The sequence below is a fragment of the Lactuca serriola genome, chromosome 5, assembly GCF_051521515.1.
Source record: "Lactuca serriola cultivar US96UC23 chromosome 5, Lser_US96UC23_V15, whole genome shotgun sequence".
Lineage (NCBI taxonomy): Eukaryota > Viridiplantae > Streptophyta > Magnoliopsida > Asterales > Asteraceae > Lactuca > Lactuca serriola.
The window spans coordinates 286,485,894-286,513,893 of NC_136412.1; the positions used below are offsets into that span (position 1 = coordinate 286,485,894).

Below are 28,000 nucleotides of genomic sequence, written 5' to 3' on the forward strand. Positions count from 1 at the left end.
CGCACCACTCCAAATCCACAAGCAAACCGCAAGCATCCATAAGTCCCGCATCCTTCTAAGCCACCAATAACAAAAATTCTTCGATAAATCCTGCAAATAAGCTCAAAAGACTAGAAAGCACCTAGTAAAGGAGAAAAATAACAAAAAGAGAAAATATGCATGAAGATTAACTAAAATGAGATGGTTTTAACTAAAAATAAACTACAGAAAGAAGTAATCAAATGAAGCTATCACCCGCCCCTGGTCTGCTACTGAGAAACTGTGGAACCCCGTCCATACTCCTGCTAGTAGTGAGATACGGGCCTCCGCCCACACTCACTCCCTTCCTATCACGAGCCTCACCCCTACGCTGCTAATATTAAGATATAGAACTCCATCCATACTCAGCTAGTGATGAGATACAAGACCTCACCCACACTCACCTCCCTACCAGGTACATACAAGTATCATATAGACAACAAGTATAATCTAACATACAACATAAGAACCTTCCTCGGGATTTCCCCGACATCGGACTCCCGATCCGGAAACATACTACTATCTAACATACTCCAGGCTTATCCCGACATCGGACCCTCAGCCCGGAATCTATCATACCTACACATGCAAGAATCACAAAGACCTCTAGTATTATAACATTCCTCTGGCCTCTCCCGACATCAGACCGTAACCCGGAACATATAACAATAAGTGCCTAGGGCTAACCCCGAGTCTTCATACTATACATAAACGTAAACATAATGGGTCGGCATTATGGCCGTAGACCGATACACACAACGAAGAGACTCACCTCGCACTGCTGAAGGTTGGTTGAAAGACTTCTGACCGCTAACCGACAACTCTTGAACTGCTGATCCTTCGGCTCCCCGAACTATCAATACCCAAAATAACACTTAGACCACAAAACCTTCAAAAGTCAAACCTGGTCAAACTCGGTCAAAGTCAACGCTCCGAGTTGACTTCAACTCGCCGAGTTGACCCACTAACTCGTCGAGTCCCACAATCCACCTATTACTTATAGACTCCGATCCTACTCGTCGAGCTCTCCTTGAACTCGTCGAGTTTACCTTTAAACACGTCAGGACCCTTTTTCATCTGACTCGCCGAGTTCACCCTTGAACTCGTCGAGTCCATCTTCATAAGTTAGGGATATTGCTTTGGACTCGTCAAGTTAATCCTTGAACTCGTTGAGTACGATGATCTTCAAGTCTATAATGAACCCAACTGGCTGAGTCCTCTTCCAACTTAACTCATACCCACTAACAGAAGGGTTTTGAGCAAGAAAACGGCTTGACTCGCCGAGTCCTGTGATCGACTCGTCGAGTCCTTCTAAGTCCAATTCTATTCAAAAGATTTCAGTCGGGCACAAAGCATCCAAGATCCAGATCTAACCTTCTAGGGTCGAAATAACACGCAAAGCTACTGCCTTTACTTCCATGCATGGCCCTTTTTGCTCAAAAGGCCAAAACAACCTCTTAAACCTTGCATGGGGAGTTCTAATGGCATAAAGCTTCCATCTTTATGCCTTAACCACCCTAAATACTTCTATATATGAAAGGATCTTGCTTGGGGACGTCCAATCCCACAAGTAACCATTCTTGGACCAAAATCTTCATAAAAAGGGGAAAATAATAGATCTAATGAACTGATGATCAAGTTAGAGACTTGATTGCCAGAAAGTGATGAGATGGGAAAGCTACTTTTGGATCCACAATCCTTTCCTTGAGCCTTCAAGTTCCCTCTTCTTCTTTTTTACTTCAAGAACACAAAACTCTCTCAAAAGTGGCTCACAAGCATTAGGGTGTCGATATCTCTGGGTTCTGGTCTTGGAGGCTGGAAATGAGGCAAAGAGAAGAGAATAAGATGCTTAAATAGGGGGTTACCAGGTCCCGAACTTAGGGTTTTCCAAACCCATACCAACTCGCTGATTCGGTCCACCGACTCGTCGAGTAGGTCACTTAACCCGCGACGTAAGAATCTGCTCCTACTCGTCGAGTTTCTCCCTGGACTCGACGAGTAGACCTCTTGACTTGGGGTTTTTCCTTCCTTTCTTGACCTTCTGAATTCAGGGTGTTACATTCGTGCTTATAGTTTTCAGTTTTGGTTTCAGGTACTTCTACTAGCAAGGGGAAGAGTCTGGGATGACTACATGACACACACCACATTTTATAGCCTGGGATGTTTTAGACTCTGATATTTTTATACATGGTTTTGATACCGTATAGTGATATGATGTTTTGGTTACATGACTTGTGATTTTAGTATGATGTTTATGCATTATGATTTTCTTAAATGATTTTAAAAAGAAACTTTTGGAGTGTATTTTTGGGATGTTTCAAGTGTATGTTTTATTTTCAGTATGCTTTTAATGTATTTGTAAGATATTTTGTTATGTATTTTTACCTCATGTTTTTAATGTATTTGTAAGATATTTTATTATGTATTTGTATCTCATGTTTTTAATGTATTTGTAAGATATTTTATTATGTATTTGTATTTCATGCTTTCAATGTATTTGTAATATATGTTATACGCTTTTACTGAATGCAGAGTTGTCATTATCATCTTTATTTAATGCAGAGTTGTCATTATCATCTTTATTGAATGCAGGGTTGTCATTATCATCTTTCAGAGACACCACTCATTTTCAGTATAATCTTATCATCTAGAAAATATGCCAATATCTTATGAATATAAGATTCTCTGATGTGTCATCTTTTTTATTGGATCTTCGAATTTTATCTAGATAAACTATTTTAACATTATCTTTATTTAACATTTAATAACAAAAAAATCAATATGCTTCCTATATAAATCGAGTATAACCATTACGTACTTTCATATCCACCTTTAACTCTTCATTTCACTCTTTATTTCTAATCTATTTGAAAAATGTCTCATAATGCAAACTCATCAGATGGTTCCGGTTCATTGAATGTGAATGACTTAATATGATGAATGGGAAGCACGAGTTGTTCAACAAAATCGACAACTTGATGTTATCATGAATGAGTTACTCATAAGCATACCAAATATGAGCGTAAGAGATCACCCAAGAGCAAGAAGGAGGTATTGTGATTGGGAACGTGAGCAGGGTGAGGCACATTTGATGAAAGACTACTTTGCTGACAACCCAACGTATGGTGAAGAAAATTTTTGAGGTGGATTTCGAATGCGGAAGCCATTATACGGATGCCATAGGCAGACACAGTCTTTCACCATTACAAAAATGTACCGGAGCTATGCAAGTGTTGGCATATGGAACATCAGCAGATGCACATGATGAACATTTGAGAATGAGTGAAACTGTAACAAAGGATGCTCTTATAAAGTTTGTGGAAGGTGTTATTTCATGCTTTTGTGAAGAGTGCCTTAGACGCCCCAATCAAGATGGTTTGGAACGACTGCTCCATATTGGAGAAGAACGTGGATTTCCAGGTATGGTAGGCAGCATTGACTGCATGCACTGGGAATGAAAAAATTGTCCCACCGCTTGGGGCTGGACAATATGTAGGTAGAAGCGGTAAGACAACAATAATTTTGGAAGCTGTTGCATCGTATGACTTATGGATATGGCATGCATTCTTCGGAACACCGGGTTCATGCAATGATATTAATGTCCTCCAAAGATCTCCACTTTTTGATGATGTATTGGCAGGTCGAGCACCAAAGGTGAGTTACACTGTGGATGATCAAGAAAATCATATGACTTATTATCTCACTGATGACATATAGCCTTTGTCAAGTCAATAAGTTCTCAACAACTTCAAAAACATAAGTTGTTTGCTGAACATCAAGAGGCTGCTAGAAAAGATGTTGAACGAGCATTTGAAGTTTTACAAGCTCGTTTTGCATTTCTTCATCGCCCTTGTCTTATGTGAGACAAAGATATGACGGGTAAAATTATGATTGCATGTATCATCATTCATAATAGTTGATAATGAATGACACACATACCTTCATTATTATGATCCATCCGAATTTATAACAACAGAAGAACAATCAATTTGAATATTCTACTCAACGAATTGCAGATCTATCCGATTATATGACAAACATGACACAAGTTCGCAATAAGAATGTTCATAACGCTATTGAAGACGATTTGACGATTTGATTGAGCATATACGGAAACACCGAATAGTTATGTAGTTTACGGACACTACTTTACCCGACACAGAAATTATAAAACTGTACCTAAGTACCAAATTTGCAAAATCAATCCCAAAACACCAATTTAAACAAACAGTGGAAACGTACATCTTCTTCCAGTGGTATCGCCGCTGATAAAACTCCCCAGGCGGTGGGTGGTGGGTGGTTTAGCCGCTGTTACATATGCCATACAATTCGAGTTGCAGTCGTTTTATGAGGCCAAAGTCAAAATTGTGACAATGAGCGTAACCATCAGGTCTTACTGCCCAGCTTTATCTTCATCTTCACTGCGCCCAAACAGCCTATTCGACTCCCCGATTAAATCGCCATATCCTCCTCATGTAAAAACTTCGTACTTGAAACTTTCTAGTGGTCAATTTGATGCAGGGAGAGGAGTGAAACACTTGTTGGTGAGTGGCGGCACTGTGAGGAAGAGGAGGGCTAGCACGGCGGCGTCTTCTTCAATGCACCTATCTCCCTGGGATGATAAACCTTATCAGTTGCTACCTGGTGGGGAAATATCTTACTACGACGAGCGGGATGTGGTGTCGTTTCTCGATCCACCCAAACAACTTATTCCTTTAGACCCATCTTCTTACAACCCCGCTACTTATCTCTGGTATTACTCTCTCCTTCACTTTAGACATTGTTTGATAGATTTCTGTATTTCTATGTTTTGACTTACCACATCAAATTATGTTTAACAAGATTGTATTCTACATGTTCGATCATTTGCCAACACACAAGGCATCGAAATCAAGATATGGATTAGGGGTTGGACCTCATTCAGTTAAATTTTCAACTAGTTTTAATATGGCTCTATTCCATGCCGTGAAATTACAGTTCCTAGCATGAGGAAATCTTCACAAATTCTTGAAAAGTTGTACCTATGAAATTCCACTTACATGAAAGGCTTATGCTTTTTGGTTTTAATGGAAGTTTATGTGATTAGAGTCTTGGCTTGTTGTTTATGTTATTACACTATTACTGTCTTAGCCTGAAACCTTGATATGTATCCAATCATCAGGAAAAAAATTGATGACATCCCAGAGGAAAGGAGACATCATTTGCTGGCATTGCTTAATCCAAGGTGATTTGTATGTTACTCTGTTAGTGATATATGTTTTCAGCACTGCTTATCTCTTTATTTAGATGATTATGTCTTGTAATACAACTTCATATGTGTTTCACATGAACATGTATATGTGAAGTCAACAATTAAAAAGGAGGTTCAGATTTCATCTATTAATTTGTCCTCTTTTCTTTTGGTTTGAACTATGAAGACTTATTTCAAGAGCTTGGGAGGTAGCAGGCACAAGATATGATAATCCAAAGTTGGCAAAGAAAAGTTCATCTAACTTGTTTGGAGATGAAGCAGGTGTGAAGTTGCTAGAATTTTGGCACTGCAGAACAAATGGAGGTAACTTGATCAGACTTAAACACACTTATACTGTGGTTGTCATCATGGCAATTATTAGGTTATCCTCTTCTAGGGTTTTGTTATGCATATATTGTATGATTACAACCCAGAAATTTATGTGTTAAGTCCAAAATGTATGTGATTTTTCTTCACTAACTTCATCTCTTTCATTTATGAGGTTTGAAATCACAATTAATGGTGAAAGTCGACGCAACTCCAAAAACCCTAGTTTTCTATTTGAAAACTTTTGACAAAATTCTTTGTTAGGATTAAAGATTAAGCTTTGGAAATAAGAAATAAGTTTTTACCACCATTGTTGATTTGCAGTTTGCAAGAGGTTGAAGAAAGAGTTAACCGGTCAAACCAACATCAACAATTTTAAAAAATTTCTCCTTCCAACTTTTTACTTCCATGCAAAAATCTGAATTAGTTTGACTAGGGTCTCTTAACCTAGACAGCATCAACAACAAGATATATGGAAAATCAGCAACTGAATCATCCTTTTAAAATTTTCAGCATTTTAAGAGTATCCATTTGGCACTCAACAATTTAGCATAATGGGATTTACAGAATAACTATAGCACTACTAGTGTATACAATTGATGTTTTTTTTTTCTTCTTCAAATAGGGCCCTTGGCTGTAGCCTGGATTAATTACTTCAAGAAGGTTAATTCTGTGCTCTGTAAATCAATAGTGTCCTTTGTTATGTACATATCTTATTAAAAAATTGTTATTTCAGGCTTTATTTTGCTGCAAGGATGGCCAAATTTTTGGAAGAGTTGTTGGTAATTTTGGGAATATATATATTATATAGTAATCAGTATATTGATGATATTCATTAACCAATAAATAAATTATAAATTTGATTCTCAGATGCAACAGTTCTGAATGGATTATCGCGTTCATTTGCTCCATTATACTTCAAAGTGAAAGAGGTGACCGAAGTGATGGCAACAGAGCAGCCATGTGATGTAGCATACGAATTTGGAAGTGGAGATTTCGATTTCCAGGAATACCCTCAAGGATTTCCAAAACCAGGTTACCTTATCTTTGTTGCGACATGTGGCATTTTTGTAAATTTTGTATGTGTTATTCATGGGTTGTTTTCTGAATGTTACTGCAGGAAAACATCCATGGCCGTTTAATGATGAGGTTGTGATATATGTAAGAAACGTTGGGCCTGGTGTTATGGTGGGACAAGTGTGGCAAGAAGGGCAAGATTTGAAGCAAGTGCCTAAGAAACTATGTAGTGAGATTTTAATGGTCAAAGATTATGATGCACAATTAGATAAAAGTTGGTGAAGAAGTGTACTTGTTTGATTTTCAATGTTATTCATGTTTTATTATCATTATTAATTGTGTTTATAAATAAACAAATAAAAAACAATGGGAAGGTGAGATTGGAAAACTGGAAATGAGGGTGGGGGTCGTACTCAAACTTGCTTGATTTGCGCCATACTTTGTGTTCCATAACTGATGCTAGTCAAATAAGATGTTTCCAAATAGTTTTTTAAGACTTGTTGGTGATTTTTTAAATAAATAAATAAATAAAAGTCATCATATAAAATAGTTAAATACATAATTAGAGCAATTTACGATTCTAAAAACTGATTATTAGTCAATCATAATGTTGCTTAAAATATGTTGCATGCGAGAAATAAATAGTAGATGTGGCCATGGTGTGTCGGTGGGCTAGCAAACAGCATTTCTTTAACTTATTTATTACAAAATACAAACTACCCCTCCAACTTCAACTCCTTTCCATTTGAGACTATCTTTTGAGTCGGATTCTCATCTTCAAGCTTTCGTTTTGTATTTAATTGAATGATTTAACTGCAATTTAAAACGTCGATATCAAAATAAATGCAAAAAAAATCTATATAGGAAACGTATAGATTTATTTTGTATAATAAAAGTTATGACGTGGGGGAGATTTTCAACGATGAATATAGATTCTGGGAGGCTACATGTGATGATAAAGTTAAGGTAGGTGAGTACATCTTGGTAAAAAACATGGAGGGTATCATGTGCAAATTGCAATTCACCCATGTGAACTCCTGCCATACCATACATACATGATACATAGAAGCCTATCCCCCTTTCTCTTATATAATGTAGCCAACAAGAAACAGACTGCATTTTTCTCAATCTCCCCTTCTTTCTGGATTGTGACGTCAGAAAAGTGGCTGCCTTCTCTTTCCCTTTTTAAAAGAGTGATTAGATAGAACTGGAACAAGCTTCTTGATTCGTTTATCTATGGTGGTAGTGTTGTAGTATTAGTATTTATTACACTTGCATATATAGATTGATTGATACATATATAGATAGATAGATACGGGAGGATCTGAGAAGAATGGGAATAGATCCGAGACAAATAGTGGCAGGGGTGCTTACAGTCACCATGTTTCTAATGCTTGGTAACATGGTTAAGCGTGAACATTTTGATGCTCCTATTTCTCATCATGTATGCTTCTTCTTCTCCTTCCTCCTACTCTAACTCATCTATTCATTCTCCAAATTCACAATTTAATCACATTCCTTCCTTAATTACTTGTTGTATTCAGTCCTTACTTTTTCATCTTCCGTAATTACATTGGTACCACGACCACCTGCTATGATTTCCACACAATAATCGTTGAATGGATGGAACATGATTGATTCTGTTCCAATTATATCCCGATTTTCCCCAATTTGAATTACACTCTACATGTATTCATGGACAGAAACTAGCTACTAATTCATAAAACCAAATTCCTTCCTACAGGTCAACCATGCCGGATCTACCCAAGCTTTTGAAGACACCAAGGATTCGGAAAAAAGCCTTGCAGTTGATGGCGATGACGATGGCCCATGGAAGGAGGAAAGTTCTGGTCTCAAGCCTTGTTGGTCTAAGCCAGGTTTTGGTCAGTCCTCCAAACTAGAACTAATCCAGGAATCTCAATTGCATGCTTTTCATTCCATTTCTTATCTCTAACCTTCAAACTTTGATCATATCCGGCAAGCAGAAGAGGATGAAGATTCTAAAGGGTTCGTCACTTTCTCATTAACCAATGGACCCGAATACCACGTCTCTCAGGTGATTAATTGTTGTTCTTTACAAATCATTCATGTATTGCGCAACTTTTTGTTTCATCTAATCATCGTCAACCACAGATTACGGATGCAGTAGTAGTGGCAAGATACCTGAGGGCAACACTTGTGATTCCCGATATAAGGGGAAGCCAACCTGGTGACTGGAGGTTAGTGTCCATGTCATTTCAATCTCATCATCTTCATTACATATGCAAACATACATTCAAAATCAAACTACACGCATCCCAGGAACTTTGGAGATATTTACGACATTGAGAAGTTTGTAAGCAGCCTGGAAGGAGTGGTGAAAGTAGTAAAATCCCAGCCTTCCGAGTTATCATCAAAGAATCTCGCTGTTCTAAGGATTCCCAATAGAGTTACAGACGAATACATAGCGGAAAACATCGAACCAGTCTTCAAAAGCAAGGGAAACGTAAGAGTAGCGACTTACTTCCCTTCAGTGAACATGAAAAAGGGTAAAATCGAACAAGAAAAAGAGAGAAACTCCGTCGGATGTTTAGCCATGTTTGGAAGTCTTGAACTCCAACCAGAGGTCCGGGAGGTGGTTGATTCAATGGTTGACCGGCTCAAAACGTTGAGTCGGAAGTCCGATGGACAGTTTGTGGCGGTGGATGTGAGACTTGATATGTTGGACAACAAGGGTTGCCAAGGAAATGGCGATGGGTCTAAAAAATGTTATGACCCACAAGAGATCGCAATGTTTTTGAGAAAACTAGGGTTTGATAAGAACAGTGCTATATATATGACACAATCACGATGGGACACCAGTCTTGATGCTATCAAAGACCTCTTCCCAAAAACTTACACGAAGGTAACTATCACAGTCTCAAATCAGCTAGACAATGTCATATTTGATCCAGATAAGCTAGACATGGTGATATTTGAATACATCATGATTCATGTATTTTTTTTGTTGTTGAAATGTTTTTATTACAGGAAGGAATAATGCCAATGGAGAAGAAGCAAAAGTATTTGGGTTCGGATGCTTCAGAGTATGAGAAGGTGATAGATTTCTATGTATGTTCAGAGAGTGATGTATTCGTGCCAGCAATTTCAGGGTTGTTTTATGCAAATGTTGCTGGAAAAAGAATTGGGACAGGGAAGACTCGAATATTGGTTCCTGCAAATATTCCTTCTGATGCCTCGGTTTCTTTGGGGAGTTATGTTTCGCGTTATGTATCAAAGAAGAACCATATGGCGTATTCATGTTTCTGCTAGAGCATCTTCTTTTTGGTGATATGAAATAAATGCGTGACAAATGGGGAGATGTAGGATCCAGAGTTTGATTTAGATTGCTTGCTTTTTGTATTTTGGTAGATGGATTTCCATATATTTATAATAGCAACCGATGATAGTGTGTTGTAAAACATTCTGTTCGAGTTTTGTGAGTCAGCAAAATATTATACGGAGTTGCATTCTTCTTATATTACCAATGTACTTAAAGTTTTCTACTGATTTAGTTTACAAAAAAACAAATACGAATTCATATATCATAATCTTTTACCACAAAAATGAAGCAACTTTTTGAAAGAGGAGACTTTAATAAAAATAACAAAATAAATTTTTGAGTCAAAATTTGTTGGAAACCAGGAACAAATTGCCTAATGGAATGAAACAACTCTTGTTAATTTCTTATACCACGATTCAACTGTTTCTTTCAAATCTCTGTGTTTTTATTCCTTCAGAGATCAAACAAAATCCATCTATCAACATCTACAAATTATAATAATAATAATAATAATAATAACTGAAATTATGAGTGGGAAAAATGCATTTGTCATGGTGGTAAGATAATTGGATTGTGGGCCTCAATATCAACATGCCTAATTCCAGGCACAATTTCCTGGATTTCCTTCTCAAGTCTATCAACTTCACTCCCTAGAGCTGTTACCACCTCTTCACCTATAAATAAAATACATAATCATAAATTGAATCAACATAAAATTTCTCTGGTGATATTTGGTATGTGACATAATCGGAACGGTTTATTCCATCATAAATTTAAAAAAATATTTATTTGTTTTGCCTGATGGAATGAAATGGATACCCTTGGGATTTTAATTTAATTCCTTCCATTTTGTTCATTTTGATTCCATAGGCTTTTTTTTTTCTCATTTCATCATGGAAAAGAATGAAAAATTGTAATAATAACCCAATAAAAAAATCATCGACACAAATCTTTATAAAGAATTACATAATTGTAATTATATTCTAGTTTTATTTTCTAGAAAAAATAATTTTTTTTATCATAATCTTATTTGGGTTTTAGTACCGTTTTAATGAGCTTTTACTACAATTAATTTTTTTTTCTACTTTTGTAAATAATAAATTCTATAATTATGGTTAATGTTAAAACTATACCTTCTATTTACATTTACATATAATATAAAATATTCACATGAAAATTAATTCCATTCCCACAGACCAACAAAACATGATTGTGGAATGTGATGACTCATTCCATTCCATTCCATAAGACCAAATAGACCCTTGCTCATAAATCCATTAAAAGGAATCTTGGACATAATTACTTACCATATAAGGACATAATTTTAAGCATTTCAGCATCATCCTCCTCAATTGCAGCACTCCGAAACTGTGCACACAATCATAAATCATTAGATTCATACTCATATTCATCAAACACAAGAACCCTCTTCTTACCTTCTTAGCCCATCCTTCAGGTCCAGTCCTACTAAGATAGTTTTGTACCAATATCACTCCATTGAAATCTGCACATTTTTACACATATAAAAATCTTCAACAAAACATTCAAACTCCTAATAATCAGCTTCCCAAAAATAGGATAGAAAAAAAAAAAAGTTGTCACCTATTTCTGCTTTAAATCTAAAGAAACCAGGCCCAATCACCTCACTTTTGCAATCATATACAGAATCTACAACCTGCAACAGGAATATAGATAAATTTTATCTATTCAGGATTCAGTTCTTAAGTTACAAGAGTTATCTAACTGTAATTTTTACCGGGTCATTCTTCAAAAACTCAAGAACCCTTTTCATATCATGATCATCAATGGCTCTACCAATCAGTGCATGCCGATTTCTTTGGATAAGAAATATAGCCACCTGCAACAAAAATAGGGAAATTTTTATAACAAATGATTTAATGAGAACATATGTAGTGAAACATTGCTATGAAAATACATACCACTCCAAGAAGATTTCCAACAATGATTGAACCAATGGGATCATAGATAGGATTGCCTGTCAGATTCACAGCAACTAATGATGCTGCTGCTATCACAAGGCCAGTAACTGCAGCACCATCCTGCATTTTCAGTTATAAAGATGAATAATCTTGTTTTCTCAAATATGTTCCATGATCATTATAAGTGGCTAAAATGATGATTTATAAAAATAAAAGCAACAAGCTTTATTAACCTCTGTCATGACTGCAACAGATGTGGGATCATGTCCACGCCAAACATAGTCTCTAATTGTCATGCCTTCTGCAGCTGCACCTTTTCTGACAGCATCCACAGCCACAGCAAGTGAAGCACCTATAATCAAAGTAAAAGGTTTTCTTGTTTCTTTAAATTCATTTATCATGTAGTATGAAAATGTTTGTATCTATATATAGTTTCGGTGTCACCTTCAATAATGAATGAGCCACCAATCACCAAAGCTGCATACAATATATTTCCAGGTGGCTGTGTAGTGTACATGTATTAACAAGTTAGGTGAGAGACAAACAGAGGTTGAAGGAGCTAAAAGTAACTTGCATAAAGTACCTGTGAAGTCCATAAATTTTGAACTCCATTTACAATTGTGGCACCAGAACCAAGACAGAAGATTCCAACAGCAGATATCAAAGACCAGACAAATCTTTCCTTGGAATAGCCATACCTGACAATAGAAGGGGAATCAATTAGCGCATGGATGAAGAGCATCTGTAAATTGCAAAATGTTAATATGATGAGGAAATATGAATGGCAAAGGAGATACTATACTCACGGGTGAAGAGCATCTGGAGCACGTTTTGAACTGTTTAAGCCGTATAAAAGAAGTGCCTATGATATGAATGTTTGTTAATTTCTTTTAACTTTAAGATAAAAGACAAAAGAAAAGATTCAGACAAAAACAAAGCAAGAATTGAATCCGAAAGGGAGATTAGTTCATGGTTATTTCACTTTCACCTGATTTGCAAAATCTGCAACAGAATGGACAGTTTCAGCCAGCATGACATGGCTTGAGGTGAATAGCCAGACCCCCAACTTGAGTGAAAATACGAGAAAGTTGCACCATAGGGCTGTGGTAACAGCTCGCTGACTAGCATGAAAATTTTTACCAACCAACAAATGAATGATAGGAAACAATGGCTTCTTATGAGGAAATCGAAGGTTACATTTGTTAATCAATTTACAGGCGATAATAGGTTAAGGGTTACAGATAGATACCTATGATCATCGACCTCTATCTTCTTAATTTTTTTAGGTCTAGTGATAAAACCTGCAAAACCGCGACAATATGTTGTTTTAATTTTACAAAAGAAAATACGAAGCTGATGGTGTGTAGAATGAGTGTAAACAAAGTAAAATTGAGCTTACTTCGGTGAATAGAATAGCGATAATTAACGTCATTTGAAATGATGGTGGAGGGGGGAGAATCGGGGGTAACAGGGCGTTGTAATGAAAAGGGGGGATTGAGAAGGCGTCGGTCTGAAATGGGACGTAAATGGTGATAAGAACGGGATAGGAGAGGGTGGTTGTGGTTGTGGTTGTGGTTGTTGTTGTGGTTGGGTTGTGGTGGGGGGTCTAGAATACGGATTAGTAGAGGGGAGAGGTGGCGACGATGGAGGCGAGACAGGAGACAACGATGTTGATAGATTGGCATGAGTATTATCGTGGTAAGCTTATCGTGCATAACACCATTATTGTTTATCAGCTTGCTAGGGTTTGAAGTTTTTCAGGAAAGAGTTTTACCACTCCCATCTCTGATCATCCCCAGTCCCCACCACTTTTTCTTCCTTGGATTTCTATTTGGGGGTGTTTATTTGGTTCCGCAGTCGACATGACTTATAATGAGTTTTGCAAAGGATTCTTTTTTTTTTCTTCTTCTTTTCTTTTTTTTACATAACAATTTATTGTACAATATATAAAATAATCATGGCATTGTTTGCGAATTATTATTTTAGGGTCGACAATGGGTTGGGATGGGTCATAAATGGATTGATTTGTTTAATTAAATGGATTGTAAAATTTTATCTAATTCAAAATGTTTAAGTAGATGCCTTGAGAATTCACAACCTAATTCAACATTTTTAGTAAATGGGTTGAAATCGGATTGACATTTTCATTATTTTCTCAACCCAACCTATTTATTAAACAAGTTAAACAACCAGTTTAAATGTTTACAAAAAACTCATTATAAATCAAATAACACATCAAATAAAATTACCTACAATGTAAAAGATATAATAATTGTTCAAGTTTGAAAATAATACAACAATAAGTTTATAACCCCATAACAAAAATACAAATCAAGTGTTTACAACCATAAAACATTATAAATGTTTAATTTCTAAATTCTAATTCAACTATTACTTTTATCAACTCAAATTCCAATAACAGTTACTTTACTGACATATGATTTTTGATAAATAAAAATAATCAAAATATAATGATCAACTAAACAATAATACCAAATAAATATAAATTAAAAAATATTTAAAATTTTTAAATGGGTTAGGAATTTCAACTCTAACTCAATCCATTAACTACACGGGTTAAATGTCCTAACCTATTTAGTTAAACAGGTTCAAAATCTCAACCCAACCTGTTATTTATTGGGTTGGGTTCGGATTGGGATTGTCACGGCTAATTATTTACGAATCAACTATTTATTATTAAATTTATTTTCACTTTTCAAAAACATAATTACGACAGCTTGTAGGTTGAAAGAGACTTAGGCATCTCCGACGAGTCTATTGCCCAACATAATTTTTCTAGAAATTTAAGATGTGTTTAGCTGTGGAAAATTGTTTTTGTTTTCCAAGAAAATATTTTTAGAAAATAGAGATAGTTTTCATTTTCGATTTTTAATGAAAATTTTAGAAAACACGTTTGGTTAGAACCGGTGTAGTTTCATTTTGCATCTTAAAAATTTAGAAAACTTTGGAAAACTGTAAAAATCATTTTTCCAATTTACATATAATTTGGAAAAATGAAAATAGTCATTTTCTTAGAAAACTTTGGAAAACTGAACGAGCCAAATGCGTTTTCAAAATTTATGTTTTCTTGGAATATTTTTTGGTAAATTGTTTTCATTTTCCAATAAAATGTTTTCGGAAACTAGAGTTGGGTTTTTATTGTCAGTTTTCAATGAAAATTTTAGAAAATGTGTTTAGCTGGAAATGATGGAGTTTTCATTTTCTATGTTAGAAATTTAGAAAACTTTGGAAAACTGTAAAAATCACTTATCTAATTTACATACAATTTGGAAAAATGAAAATTTTTCATTTTCTTAGAAAACTTTGGAAAACTAAACGAACCAAACGTGTTTTCGAAATTTCCGTTTTTCTTGGAAATTTTTCTGGAAAACTAGAAAAATTTTCACAACCAAACGCACCTCAGATTTTTCTCATTCTAGAAACTCAAAATGTGTTCTTGTTTTTGAATCCATAAATCTAGCTTCAAAAACGTAGAAATTGAGGTCCAAAAGAATACTCAGAAAACGAGCTTTCAAAAGAACACATATCTTAAATCGTTCAAGAAATCTTTTGTGTGTGTGTGTTCAAGAAACCTAGATGTGTTTCTAATGAAAATGATGGAGATGAACACCAAAAACTTGTATGTTAAAACTCATATCTTCATCTGAACCTAGAATTGTAACGATTTGAAAACCTTGTATCATATGTTTAATGAATGTGGTAAGCAACAACAAAAAAAGAGAGAAAACTTGTGATTTATATCTAAAGGGAAAGGTCAACCGAAGTTGGAATAATCATTAAGAAATAACATATGGTATGGATGTCACCAACAGTGTTCTAAAAGGCGCGCCATAGCGCGCGCCAACCACCAAGGCGTGCCATGACGTGTGACGTGGTTTTGCCGTTATGAAAAGCCTCATAACGTTGTTGTTAGGTGTGGGCGCGTGACAAAGCGTGATATGGTGTGACATGGCGCGTTATAGCGTGTTATGGTGCGTGTTTTTTTGTTTGAAACACGTTTGCTCTTTGTTATGTATTTTCTAATCGGAGATACAACTATTGTATTTTTTGTTAACTTTTTGTTATTCGTTATTGATATAACACTTCTAAAAACCAGTTATATTTGATATATATTTATGTGGTAATATAATTATAAATTAATATGATATCGTCGCCTTACATCATGCCTTGAAAAACACCATGACTCATCCTGACTCGTAAAGTTTGAGGCTTGGCATTGCCGCCACGCCACGTCTCACGCTATTTAGAACATTGGTCCCTAAAAACTTAAAATTGGTGAAGTCCATAAGTCAATGATTTCAAAAGAAGACAAAATAGAATTAGAATCATAAAAAGTAACTTTATATGTTTACCAAACACACACAATTGATAAACATAATAAATATGTATATTGTGATTATAATGAACATAATGACTATTTCGAAGTTAATTCAAAATATTAGCTGAAAACCTAAACAATGATGCTATAAATCTTGAGAAATAGTAGTAAAAATAGATAGATCCCAAAGTTGATGAATCTAAGAAGAAAATATAGGATAGAGGTCCCGATAGTATTGCATCTAATGATCATTTTCCTTGTTGGATGAGCCTTCATAGTGAACTCGAAAGGATCAAAGTTAAGGGATATTATTATCGATAGAAAAATGACGGACATAGATTGAGTTTTTAACAAGATGACGAGAATGAAGAACATGTTTTGAATGAGGAGATGATAAGGTTGAGTTTTTAACAAGATGACGAGAATGAAGAACACGTTTTGAACGAGAAGAGGATAAGGTGACAGAAGAGTGTTGTGTCCACATATGTGAATTTGAATTGCATGACTATTTCCAACATATATTTTTGTTTAAATAACTCATATTGAAATAACATAATCGACTACCTTGAGAGCACATATGCTATTATTGGAGGTTATTGTCTGCCAAGGTGGAATTGGGGGCCATATCGGTTGTCGTGGGCTATTGTTGGAGGAACAAATGAGGGTGGTGGTGGGAAGAGCTTAGGTGACTTGCTTAGCCTTTCGAGTTACTTTAAGGAAAACTTCGAGTATTCTTTGTAGAAAAGGAAGGAGATGATTGGTTTGTTGAATGAAGGAGACAACATCATCATAACTTCCGTTAAAGTCGATTATGAGTTGTAACACCACATGGTGTTTAGATTCTAGACACAAACAACATAGATTTGATCGGCAAACGTCTTTAACTCTTTGTAGTGGGAGAAAACATTGAGAAAACAGTCAAGATAGTTATACTGGAGAAATGATTTTCTAGGTGGTCAACGATGTAACTTTTATTGTCTTGGATAATATTTTAGAGGCATTATATTGATTTCAGAACAATAACTTCTAAACGGGACCATGTTTTGAGTATGGTTTAGGTGCAATAATGTGGTCGATGAGCGTAGTTAGGCGTGACAATGAACCTTTTAATAATTTGAACGAAGACATATATTGGAACTTTTCCATCTCGGTGGTGACTGGAATAGCTCTTTTGATTTTGGACACTGTGAGTGTCGTGTGGAACTTGAGCTTGGTGCTCATCGATGAACAAGAGATAGACATGGAGGCAAAATACAAGGTAAGAAGTCAATCTTGATTATACTTATTCCAAACATATGAACAAGTGTTGATATCCTTATCAATGGAAAATAAATAACTACATAGAAGATATTCTAGGAGTAGATATTTTGACAAGAATTAGGAATATATACACAACATATAATAAGTAGAAGTAGAATAACAAGGTCTCTAAACATTTTTACCTTGGATAGAAGACAACAAATTTGGTCCCTGTGGTATGTCAAAAATTAGGACTTCGATCCAAAAAGTTTTGGAGTTGCACCAGTAGTTCGAAATAAGAATTTTATTGCCGGTTTGGTCTAAAACTGTTTGAAAATATTTCAAATGACGGATTTGCCCTTGTAATTTTGTTTTTTTCATTTTCATTTATTTCCAACAATTAAAGAAAATTCTAAATTAAAATACCCTCTCTCTCTCTCTCTCTCTCTCTCTCTCTCTCTCTCTCTCTCTCTCTCCACCTGAAAAAAACCATCTCAAAAATTGGATCTTCACTTCTTCAATTCAATAATATGTTTACAATATTAACAAAAATAAATAAATGCAGAAGAATTTCTTCACAAAAATAAGTTGTTACAACAACATATCCATCCCACTATGATGATACTTATTCCCCTCTATCAAATCTATTACAACAACACGAAAAGAGTTCCCAACTAGAAGAACAATGTTTGTTCGAAAAGTCAAAATCGGACTTTGATTTCAACGAAAAAGAGAAAGGGCAACCACCCTTAGAAACCACATCCTGAATCTCATATGAAGTTGCCTCAGATTGTTTGAGTGGAAGTGTCGACATCTATTTTTCATGGTTCTTTTTCGGGTGAATCTCGATTGTTTTTTCAAAGCCCATATGCTTGAAGCCATCGACGTTGATTACGACATCCGTCATGGTTTTAATCAATGTTTTCGATAATCTAAATTAGATCTTAGTATGGGATGAATATCCCCATGTTCTCTAAGGACTCGTTGAGTTCTTGTTTGATGATTCTAGAATCTTCATTTTTGTCGAACATCTGAAAGATGTGGTGGAGCTAGTCGGAATCCATACAAAAGAACACGATGATTGTGGTAGGAGTAATGAAGTAATGGTGGTGGTGGCGAGTTTGTGGATCTATTGTTGGTGGTATGGATTGTAAGAATCATCAAATAGAAATCAGGTGCGAAATAATATGAAAAATTAGGGTTCTAGCAAACATAGATGAAGATAAAGTCTTCACATTCTCAAAAGAATTGGGTTCATCAAATATGTATTGGGGAAGAAGTGGGTTGGTGGTTTGACTTTTCTTTTTACTGACGAGAGAGAGAGAGAGAGAGAGAGAGAGAGAGAGAGAGAGAGAGAGAGAGAGAGAGAGAGAGAGAGATTTTATTTTTTATTTTTAGTTATTTAAATACCAAAATAAATAAAAAAAATAGAAAAAAAGAAATGAAAAAGATAAAATTGACTTTTCAAACGTATCAGAGACCAAAATCCCAGAAAGACTTAAATTTTGGACCTTTTATGCAAATTGGAATCTTTTTTTATCCTATCTAAAGATTTTTGAATACTAGCAGTTTTGTATGGATATTGGATAGAATCAAAAAGTTGCCTAACATGGCTTGGTACATCTATTTTTTTTTTATCCAAATTAGATAAAGATCCATACATGTTTTTACTAAAATGACCCCAGTAATTTAAAAACAGGAATGAAAAGAGAAACAAGAACAATGACAGTGGTAGTGGTTCTACTAGTTCAGACAATAGATAAATAAAAATCCGTTGAGATGATTTGGTGCTGCTAGTTTAACGTAAAATTAAACAAAAAGGCAGTAACACGAGTACCAAAACTACTAGTACATGTATGGAAAAATCGGTCTCTCTAAAGTCTAAACAGACTAACTACACTACCACAGCACAGTATTACGTCTATTAAGAATAGAATTAGAAAACAAGGTACAATTATCTGATCCTCGCTCCCCCCATCCCCATGTATTGTTTCCTTTATTTCACATGGCCAACGAGAGGGCCCAATAGCCTAATGAATCCTTAGGATATTGGGCTTTCTGCCACCCAAAATTTCCATAAAAAAGGCAGAAGTGGGTCTTTCTCTTTCTCACAAGGCTTTAATTAACAACATTAGTCCTAAGTCCCACCAAAACGACCTTCTCTCCTAGCACGTAGTCTGGTAGTGGTGGTGGGTGGTTGTTTATGTTGCTTGGAACCTAACCCTAACCCTAATCCAAGACGAGGTACAATTTTTAAAGGATGGGCTTCTGTGTTGAACACCCACTCATCCAAAGATATAACTGATGGGGGTGAGAATAAAAGATACAGATATTTCAATGTTTCTGCAAGAAAGAAGCTTTGCATCATATTGTCTTTCACACCTGTATTCACCTGAAATTCATAACATAATCACCAAATTATTATCTTTACAGTAAACCAACCTCATACATATAAATTATTATTCTACTCCAAAAATCAATCTTTTTCTTAAAATTAAAAGCCTCCTTAATCCAACTTTACTTTTTGGCTGTACTAAAATGACTATTATATTGTTTTCTAAATCACAACTTATTTTACTTTTTAAAAAATAGATACTTGATTTAAGAGTAAATTAATTTTTGGTCCCAAAGTATAACTGTTTTTTTCAACTTTACTCCAAATAAGTTTTATCTTGCAAACTTGGTCCTTGTATGAGGTTTTTTGTAACATTTTTATTTAATCTCACCGATCAAAGTAGAATGACCAAAACTACAAAAACCAGCTATACTCATGGGCCAAAAATAGTCATTTTACTGGAATCGGGGACCTCCAAGACATTACAGAAACCTCAAATAAGGACCACTATTGCAAGAGAAAACTTTTTGAGCCCAAATTTGCAAAAATCAGCTATACTCAAGGACCAAAAATATACTAATTTACTCTTTATTTAATGAAGAGGAAATAAAACAAGATTTCTTATAAAAAAAAAAAAGCACAACTTTTTAAAAGAATTTTACAATTATATTCATTAACAGGTCATTAATTCAAACTAGAACCCATGAGGCTTGGTCCAAGGGCAAACTTGTCATTTTAGAAAACTAACAGCAAAAAAGTAACACCATCAAAGAGGGGGACCAAACTTAGAACGTAATCTAGCCATAAGGACATTTTTCAGAAAGAAAGAAAAATGAAAAAAAGATTCATTTTTGGATTGTACCCAGAAAAGAAAAAAGACAAATACTAATATATAATAATATAAAAAAGTTTAGTGATAGAAAGAGAAAAGATTACTTACATCCTTAAGTCCAACATATCCGGCCTCCACACGGGAGTTCTTTTCAAAAGCTTGAAAGATATTCCACCCCCAATCTTGATAAGTCTTGTTACCAGTCAAACGCCACAAATAAAAAAGGGATTCAACTGTTTCTGGTCTTAATATGTTCCATGATGTACCCACACTCATGTCCTACAATACAGTATTTTTTTTTATTTCTTTTTAACATTATTATATATATACAAGTCAAATGCATAAATATTGACCAATCAATCAAGTAATAAAACTAACCTGCCCTGAATGAAAGAAATAATTTTCTCCTGCCAACTTTGTTGGTGTCGACTGATAAAAGTTATAGCATGTCCATGCAAGCTACATATAAATCCCAAATTTGCATCTTTATCTTTAACAAATTACTATATCTTTAAAATTTATAATTATGGTGGGATGAATTTAATTACCTCTTCTGCCAAATTTAAGAATTTTGTGGAATCAGCAGGACCATAACCAGATGAACCTAAGGCTATCATTCCTGGTGCAAAGCATGCCAACTCATCCATCTGCATGCATATATAACAACAAAGTATAATTTTTTTAAGAATTTTTATACAATTACTGGATTTTAATAAAGAATACCTTGTCGATCAAAGAATTCCCTATCTTTTCAGAAATGTATGTAAAAGATGAAGGTGCAGTTCTGCGCACCAAGCTCAATAGACCTTTCATTGATGTCTCCCACATTTCCCTATTTTAATAAAGTTTGTCATGAGAAAATGTGAAGCTGAAATAATTTCAATTACCCAAAATTACTAAAAGAATTCTCACCTATAATGCTTCACCTCTGCTGTTTTGTTTCCTTGTATCCAAACTTTAAGTAAATATTCATAGAAACTGCATCCAAATTTATATATGAATTTTAAAATCATGCCATTGATAATAAATAAAAAATAAAAAAAAAAATAAAAATAAAAAAAAAAAAAGAGTTTTAGGAAGTAAATTTAACACCTGTCCCCCATGGCCCCAAAAGTAATGGTGGAATGAGATGCTGTTCCTCTGTGGGGGTTTATATAAATAGGGAGTAATCCATCAGCAGGAAATGTCTTGTTTAGCTCTAGAATAACATTTTCTACCTGAAATATCAATTTACAAATTACAGTATTAAATTTGGTCAAATATTCTCATACATGAATGACACTACGGGGAACATACATACCTTTTGTTGATACTTTGGATCTCCAGTTCTTTGACTTAATGCAATAAACTCCAGTTGCTCTGTCCCAGAATCTGCCAGGATACTATCACCCTGAGAAAATATATAGATACTTGAGAAAAAGACAAGTCAAAATTCTATTTTCTATGGTCAAAGTTTAAAACTTACCCCAGTCCAACCAGGGTTATGTGCATTACCATGAGCCAGGTTAATAATGTTGTAAGGAATACCAGAAGGAGTATTCCATGCTGGAAGTAACCTATCAGCTATGTCTTTTGCCTTTTCAAGAAAGACATTGTCTCCGGATAAATCATAAGCACTCAAAAGCCCACCTACAACCCTGTTAAAAAAAAATAATGATAACGATTAGGTTGTCTCATTGTATGATAATTACTAAATTGGTTACTGAATAATAAACAACAATATATATATTAAACCTTACAAAGCAACCTTATGGTCGTCTCAAACACACTGGCATCATAATTCTTATTGAAGTCCAAAGTGTTTGCAACCCACCTAGATAAAAGTGCACAAATATATAAAACAATCTCTATGGGCAAAAATAAGGAGTCCAAGTTTAATGAAAATAGATAATGGAACATACTCTTTAGCCCTTTGAAACTCATCATCCAGGCCCATTATATATAAGGTATCAAGAGAGTCTATTAAAGTTGCACCAAGACCACCAAAGCTATCCACACCATTCTTTGATTGGGGCTACAAAACAAAATATTAAAAGAAATCAGTATTTTATATAAAAATGATATGTTTGACTTAAAGAATGATATACCTGAAGTTCATCATGGCCCCAAGCATATTTTTCATATGAGGTCCATGCATGAACCATAGCATCTTTGACTTTTTCTCTTCGTTGTGTCTCAATTGGATCAGGGACAAAACTGTCCGTTTTGGTTAGATCAGTTCTTTTGGTTGTAGTATTTATCTTTTTAACTGAAACACCACCTTCTTGTGTTAGTTCTCCTAGCTGCAAGGAGGCAATAAGTTTTAGATTACAGGACACTTGTAAGTTGTATGGATCTTGAGATAAAAATCAAAATGTGATACCTCATTTTGCAAACGTTCCATCTCTTCTTTCAACTTTAAGAGCTCTTCCTGTCAATCAATAGTGGTTTGTAAATACAGGAAATAAAACAAGTAAATTGTTGTTCTAACTCTTCCATATAAGTCTCAAGCCCTAAATTTTAACATGATATTCTACTACTCATCATATAGCTTGAAGCCTGGTTGATACTGAAGAGCTATTCTTATTTCTCTATAAATCTACCAGAAGCTAGAATAAAGGACTGACATTGGTGATCTCTTGCTACACGAATTTCCATTAACATATCAGAGAAACTGATCATAAGCTCGAAGCAGCATGATAGTTAAGAGAAATTTTCCCTGGATCTCTTTCTGTGTAGACCTAAATGAGATCACAAAACACCTATTTTGGCTGATTCTAATTTGGTATTCCCCAAATCCAATCAAAAGCAAGCAATTTAGAGTTATTTCACAATCATTCCCAATCAGGGATCATCATTGCGTGTTACTTGAGTGGCCTTGATAAACTACGAGACAAATAAGACAAGGATCTCACGACCCTATAATGGAATTGCAAAGGGTAAAAGTTAATAGATATGTATGCCTACGATACCTCATGCTCCCGAACAAGAGTCTGACGATCCCATACGAAGAATGAGACGAAGACGAAAGCCATGAAAAGTAGAGCAAGGCGTTTGGGGCGTTTCAAGTAATAAGCCGGATTGACGTACCTCCATCGGATCGACGATGAGGATCTGCTCCTTGCCATTTTTCTTCCAATATTTAACAACTATATGTGTGTATATACTTATTATAAATATGTTACAACAACCGATCAATGGTGTAAGAATATGAAATCAGGTTTCCACATGTTACACAGCGGATAAAAAATTGAATATAAATTGGAGAAATGGAATGGGATCTAGATGGCGATCTCTCCCGTTTCGCACACGGTGTGGAATCTGTTATCCTCCAAGAAACGGGAGGAAGACGAAGACGAAGACAAAGAAGGAGATGACGTTGATGTTGGATGGATTATTATGACGGAAATCACCAAATGAAATTAATTGGAAAAAGGAAAGAAATTTATTATGAGTTTTTAACCAAATCCCCTCCCTGCAAGAGTGAAATCATTTTTTTTAACTCTTATGGTGATTATAAGTTAGTAGTATCGGAAGTTAGTATAATTCCCGTGTGTACTGATTAGAATTTGGGACGTCAATCTAAGAAACAAAACATATATGACGGTAGTCCCATTGGCATCAAATGCTGTTTTTTTTAGTAATTTTCTTTAGATGTAAGTGTAATATTAGTTTGTATTTTCATAAATGTTAATGAAGTTTTTATAATGGTAATGTAATTTGTTTGTTATATATTAAATGGTTGTGTACCATGTTTGTAATGTATGTTCTAAAATGGTAATGTATTTTCTAAAATGGTAATGTAGTCTCTGAAATTTTATGGATGAGAAAGTATAGTAGCTTCTTTGTTATGAAGTCAATGGTAATGCACACGAACTAAACAAGGGAATAAGAATGAACTAAAGAAGGATACAAACCAACGAAATAACATTATGGAGGTTAACCATTTCAAAAGCTTAAATGTTACTAACATGTAACATGTAACAGCCATCCAATTGTACCAAATTCCTAATCAAATTTCTATAAAAAGAAAAAGGGCATAGTACAAGGTAGAGATAAGATGGATGATCCTAATAGTAGATCTCAAAGATGGCACATTAGTACCATATAACCATATAGGATGAGAAGGAAGCTAGAAATTTAAGAACCAAAGCACCAAAGTATACATTACACAAAAGAGTATTATAAAAACTAAGATATCTCTTATCATGGTTAGTATTTTTAAACAAAAAAGTAGAATATTATGGCATCATGGAAACACACGAATGAGTAGCAAGTACCCATGCAAGCCCATAGACAATAAAAAATAGCAAGACTTGGCTACTATTGGCCGAAAATGTATAGCGACGCTAAGTAGACAATCTCAAAATGTGAAAAATGCCAATAGTATGCACCCATCGTAAGATTATATGCAACTACACTGGTAAGCATATCCATCCTTAGCCTTTTTATGCAATGAGGCATCGATATAGTGGGCCTTTCCTGGAAGCACATGGGAAAATTAAGTTTTTGGTAGTAGTTATCGACTACTTCACCAAATTGGTGGAGTTAGAAGTCTCAGCAACAATCAATGTGAGGAACATGATTTTGTTTGTTTGGAAGCAAGCAGTATGTCGATTTGGCTTAATATCCATAGTCATTTTTGACAATAGGAAACGGTTTGTAGATAATCTTTTCATATAATAGTGTGAATTGTTGAAAATTAAGCAAACACTCACCTATGTGCCACAACAAACAACCAAACGGAGGTGAAAATTAGAATAATTCTAGATGGTTTGAAGAAAAAAATTGGAGCAAGGGCGATGGCTAGATTAATCTACCTAATGTCCTATGGACGTACAAAACAACGGTGAGAAGGAAAAATGTTCATTTAGCTTGGTTTACAGGTGGAAGCAGTGCTTCCACTAAAGGTGTTCATACTTAACAAGCGGGTCCAAAACCTAAACCTAGACGAAAATGAAGAAGATATATGGACTAACCTTGAATTACTCGATGAACTAATGGATATAACATTAGAGCCGGTCCTGAAAAATGAAATATTCTTAAAGGCTCAGGACGAACAAGAAAAAAAAAGGGCCCTTATCTTTATTATAATTTTGTATTTTTAAATAAAAATATATAATGAAAAAAATTGAGCCATGTGCAGCTGTTCACTTCCCCCCCCCCCCCCCCCCCTAAGACCCCCATGTATAACATCCCTTAGGCAAGCACACTACAATGCCCTCAATGAAAACTATGACAATCAAAGAGTCAGATATTGTTCTTTTAAAGTTGGCGAACTAATCTTAAAAAAGAAAAAAGCAAGCCAACAATTAAAACAAAGGAAGCTCTATCCAAACTCGGAGGGCCCATATAGAATTGTTGAAGAAAACAAATGTAACTCTTACATATTGGAAATTAGATAACCCGATAGTGCCACACTTTTAGAATGCAAAAAGTATCCACTGATTTCACTTTTAAGAAATAACTAAGACAATGTACATATGAACATTGTACTGCGAAACAACAAGGAATGAAAATGTTTCCTAAAAAATGTTCCAATAAACCAAAGTGGCATTAGGGTCAATCCAGATGCACACCTAGAATGATCACAATTGAATTATAACGTTTAAAGTGGCACTCCGATCAATATTGATGCATACTTAATAAAATCTTAATTAATTTATAACGTTTAAAGTGGCACTCCTATCAGTTCGAATGCACAATTAGAAAAATATTAATTCATTTATAATGTTTAAAGTGACACTTCGGTAAATCTGGATACACCTTTAGAAAAATATTAATTGATTTATAACGTTTAAAGTGACTCCGATCAATCCGGATGCATACTTACAAAAATCTTAACTGATTTGTGATGACTAAAGTGGCACTCTAGTCAATCTGGATGCACATTTAGAAAAATCTTAATTGATTTATAATATTTAAAGTGACACTTCAGTCCATTAGGGTGCACATTTAGAAAAATCTTGATTGATTTATTACTTAAATGAGAAAATTGTGTGCTGGGTAGACATGCAGTATATTGTTAAATGTCCTTAAACTTTTGTATCTTAAGTTTGGCTCATTTGTTTGACCTATAGTTTTGTAACATACCAAAATTTGTAAGGTAAAAATTTCATTTTTAGTTCAACCACAGACACTATTTAAATTGTAATGTCCCAAAATAATGACACAAAATTTTTATTTTTAGATTAATAAATCGTTAATACATAACAACTCCATAAAACCAAGGTAATCAAGATTTAGCAAAATATCATTAAATCAGAGTAATTCGCAAAATGCTGAACCATGTGGTGTGTGCTCTATAATCATCCCGAACCCTTCCATTTTAAAAACCAAAGTACCTAAAACATAAACCGAAAATTGTAAGCATAAAGCTTAGGTGTTGTTTGTTTTTTTTTTTAAAAAAAAAAACTCTTCAAACCGCTTTTTGATGCGCGGCGTAGCACACGCACAACACTTTCTCTCTCGCAGCAGTTTGTTTTTTGGAAGACTTCGGACTACAAAACCTATGTGCGTATGCTGTGTGGCGCAACACTTGACTTGTCTCTTCAAACCTCTTCGACTTTTATTTTTTTCCAAGTGTTTTTTAAAGAATTTTGGCATAATTTTTTTTTTACTTTTATTTTTTTTTAAACTTTTATTTACATATTTGATACAATTTCTCTTTATAGTTTCCAGAAATTTTTTGAACTTGATTTTAAAAAAAAAGCTTTGATTTTTTTTTTTAATTTTTTTACCGTTTCTGTTAATAATATTTTCAGTTTCTGTTGCATTTTTTTTAACGTGTGTAATTTTTTATGAATTTCGTAGACATCGTTTGCAATACTTTATTAATTTTTTTTATTATTTTCTTTTTTTTATGTTTTATAAAATTACTTTTTTTCTAGAATAAAACTATTAGCTTCTTTTATATTTTTTTAAGTTTTTTTAATATTTTTGTTTTTTTACATGTTCTTTTTAGTATTCTTTCAATGTTTTAAGAGTAGAATTATTAAAATTTCGGTGCTGATAACTATTTTCAGTTTAAAAAATTAGTTTATTTAAATTTCAGTTTACTGCAGCAGTCTGCAGATGTTAAAAAAACAAGCATGCTTCTTATTATAGGCTGCAGTCGTTTGTTCCACCTCTTTTGCTACAGAGGATTGCAGAGGTGGTCCGCGGACTTCATGAATGTTCTCTTCGAAAAAACAAACAACATCTTAGTGAGTTCCCCAAGATACCACAGACCACACATACGTAAATCACATATTGGGCCCCCGCCCTCCATCGGGCCTCACCCGGTCTCGAATCCCACTCGATCTCGGGCCCCATCCGGCATCGAACCCTGCTCGGATTACAAATGTGTCATTCACTAGGCCCCGCTTGACCTTGGGCCCCGCCTGATACACACATAATCATATAAACATACAACCTACTAACATATGCAATAATCACAAAGAC

At 34.7% G+C, this 28,000-nt stretch overlaps 5 protein-coding genes across 5 annotated transcripts; 3 read left to right on the forward strand and 2 right to left on the reverse strand.

Annotated features, from left to right (window-relative positions):
* The first annotated feature begins 3,140 nt into the window (after positions 1 to 3,140).
* LOC145050595 (uncharacterized) lies at positions 3,141 to 3,881 on the forward strand. Its single transcript, XM_078998819.1, has 3 exons — positions 3,141 to 3,438; positions 3,515 to 3,672; positions 3,780 to 3,881. Exons 1-3 carry the CDS (start codon positions 3,141 to 3,143, stop codon positions 3,879 to 3,881), a joined length of 558 nt encoding a protein of 185 aa, XP_078854945.1.
* Positions 3,882 to 4,221: 340 nt separating this feature from the next.
* LOC145054553 (WD repeat protein) lies at positions 4,222 to 6,924 on the forward strand. Its single transcript, XM_079002780.1, has 7 exons — positions 4,222 to 4,771; positions 5,180 to 5,242; positions 5,436 to 5,572; positions 6,201 to 6,238; positions 6,312 to 6,357; positions 6,446 to 6,610; positions 6,696 to 6,924. Exons 1-7 carry the CDS (start codon positions 4,392 to 4,394, stop codon positions 6,872 to 6,874), a joined length of 1,008 nt encoding a protein of 335 aa, XP_078858906.1. The 5' UTR covers positions 4,222 to 4,391; the 3' UTR covers positions 6,875 to 6,924.
* An 860-nt stretch (positions 6,925 to 7,784) lies between these two features.
* On the forward strand, positions 7,785 to 10,089 carry LOC145054554 (protein MANNAN SYNTHESIS-RELATED 1-like). Its single transcript, XM_079002781.1, has 6 exons — positions 7,785 to 8,036; positions 8,337 to 8,475; positions 8,578 to 8,648; positions 8,726 to 8,811; positions 8,894 to 9,476; positions 9,602 to 10,089. Exons 1-6 carry the CDS (start codon positions 7,926 to 7,928, stop codon positions 9,881 to 9,883), a joined length of 1,272 nt encoding a protein of 423 aa, XP_078858907.1. The 5' UTR covers positions 7,785 to 7,925; the 3' UTR covers positions 9,884 to 10,089.
* A 181-nt stretch (positions 10,090 to 10,270) lies between these two features.
* On the reverse strand, positions 10,271 to 13,683 carry LOC145054555 (Cation efflux family protein). Its single transcript, XM_079002782.1, has 13 exons — positions 13,233 to 13,683; positions 13,083 to 13,134; positions 12,822 to 12,954; positions 12,640 to 12,695; positions 12,417 to 12,531; positions 12,278 to 12,335; positions 12,067 to 12,185; positions 11,834 to 11,953; positions 11,650 to 11,751; positions 11,496 to 11,568; positions 11,330 to 11,397; positions 11,201 to 11,261; positions 10,271 to 10,567 (listed from the first exon to the last, which is right to left on the reverse strand). Exons 1-13 carry the CDS (start codon positions 13,546 to 13,548, stop codon positions 10,443 to 10,445), a joined length of 1,398 nt encoding a protein of 465 aa, XP_078858908.1. The 5' UTR covers positions 13,549 to 13,683; the 3' UTR covers positions 10,271 to 10,442.
* A 5,463-nt stretch (positions 13,684 to 19,146) lies between these two features.
* Positions 19,147 to 23,978, reverse strand: LOC145054556 (mannosyl-oligosaccharide 1,2-alpha-mannosidase MNS1-like). The gene is made up of 14 exons (XM_079002783.1): positions 23,530 to 23,978; positions 22,941 to 22,988; positions 22,666 to 22,860; positions 22,480 to 22,592; positions 22,326 to 22,391; positions 22,044 to 22,215; positions 21,879 to 21,968; positions 21,671 to 21,795; positions 21,491 to 21,556; positions 21,302 to 21,410; positions 21,127 to 21,225; positions 20,957 to 21,037; positions 20,687 to 20,857; positions 19,147 to 19,803 (listed from the first exon to the last, which is right to left on the reverse strand). The coding sequence occupies exons 1-14, from the start codon at positions 23,683 to 23,685 to the stop codon at positions 19,549 to 19,551; spliced, it is 1,746 nt and encodes a 581-aa protein (XP_078858909.1). The 5' UTR covers positions 23,686 to 23,978; the 3' UTR covers positions 19,147 to 19,548.
* Between the last annotated feature and the right edge of the window lie 4,022 nt (positions 23,979 to 28,000).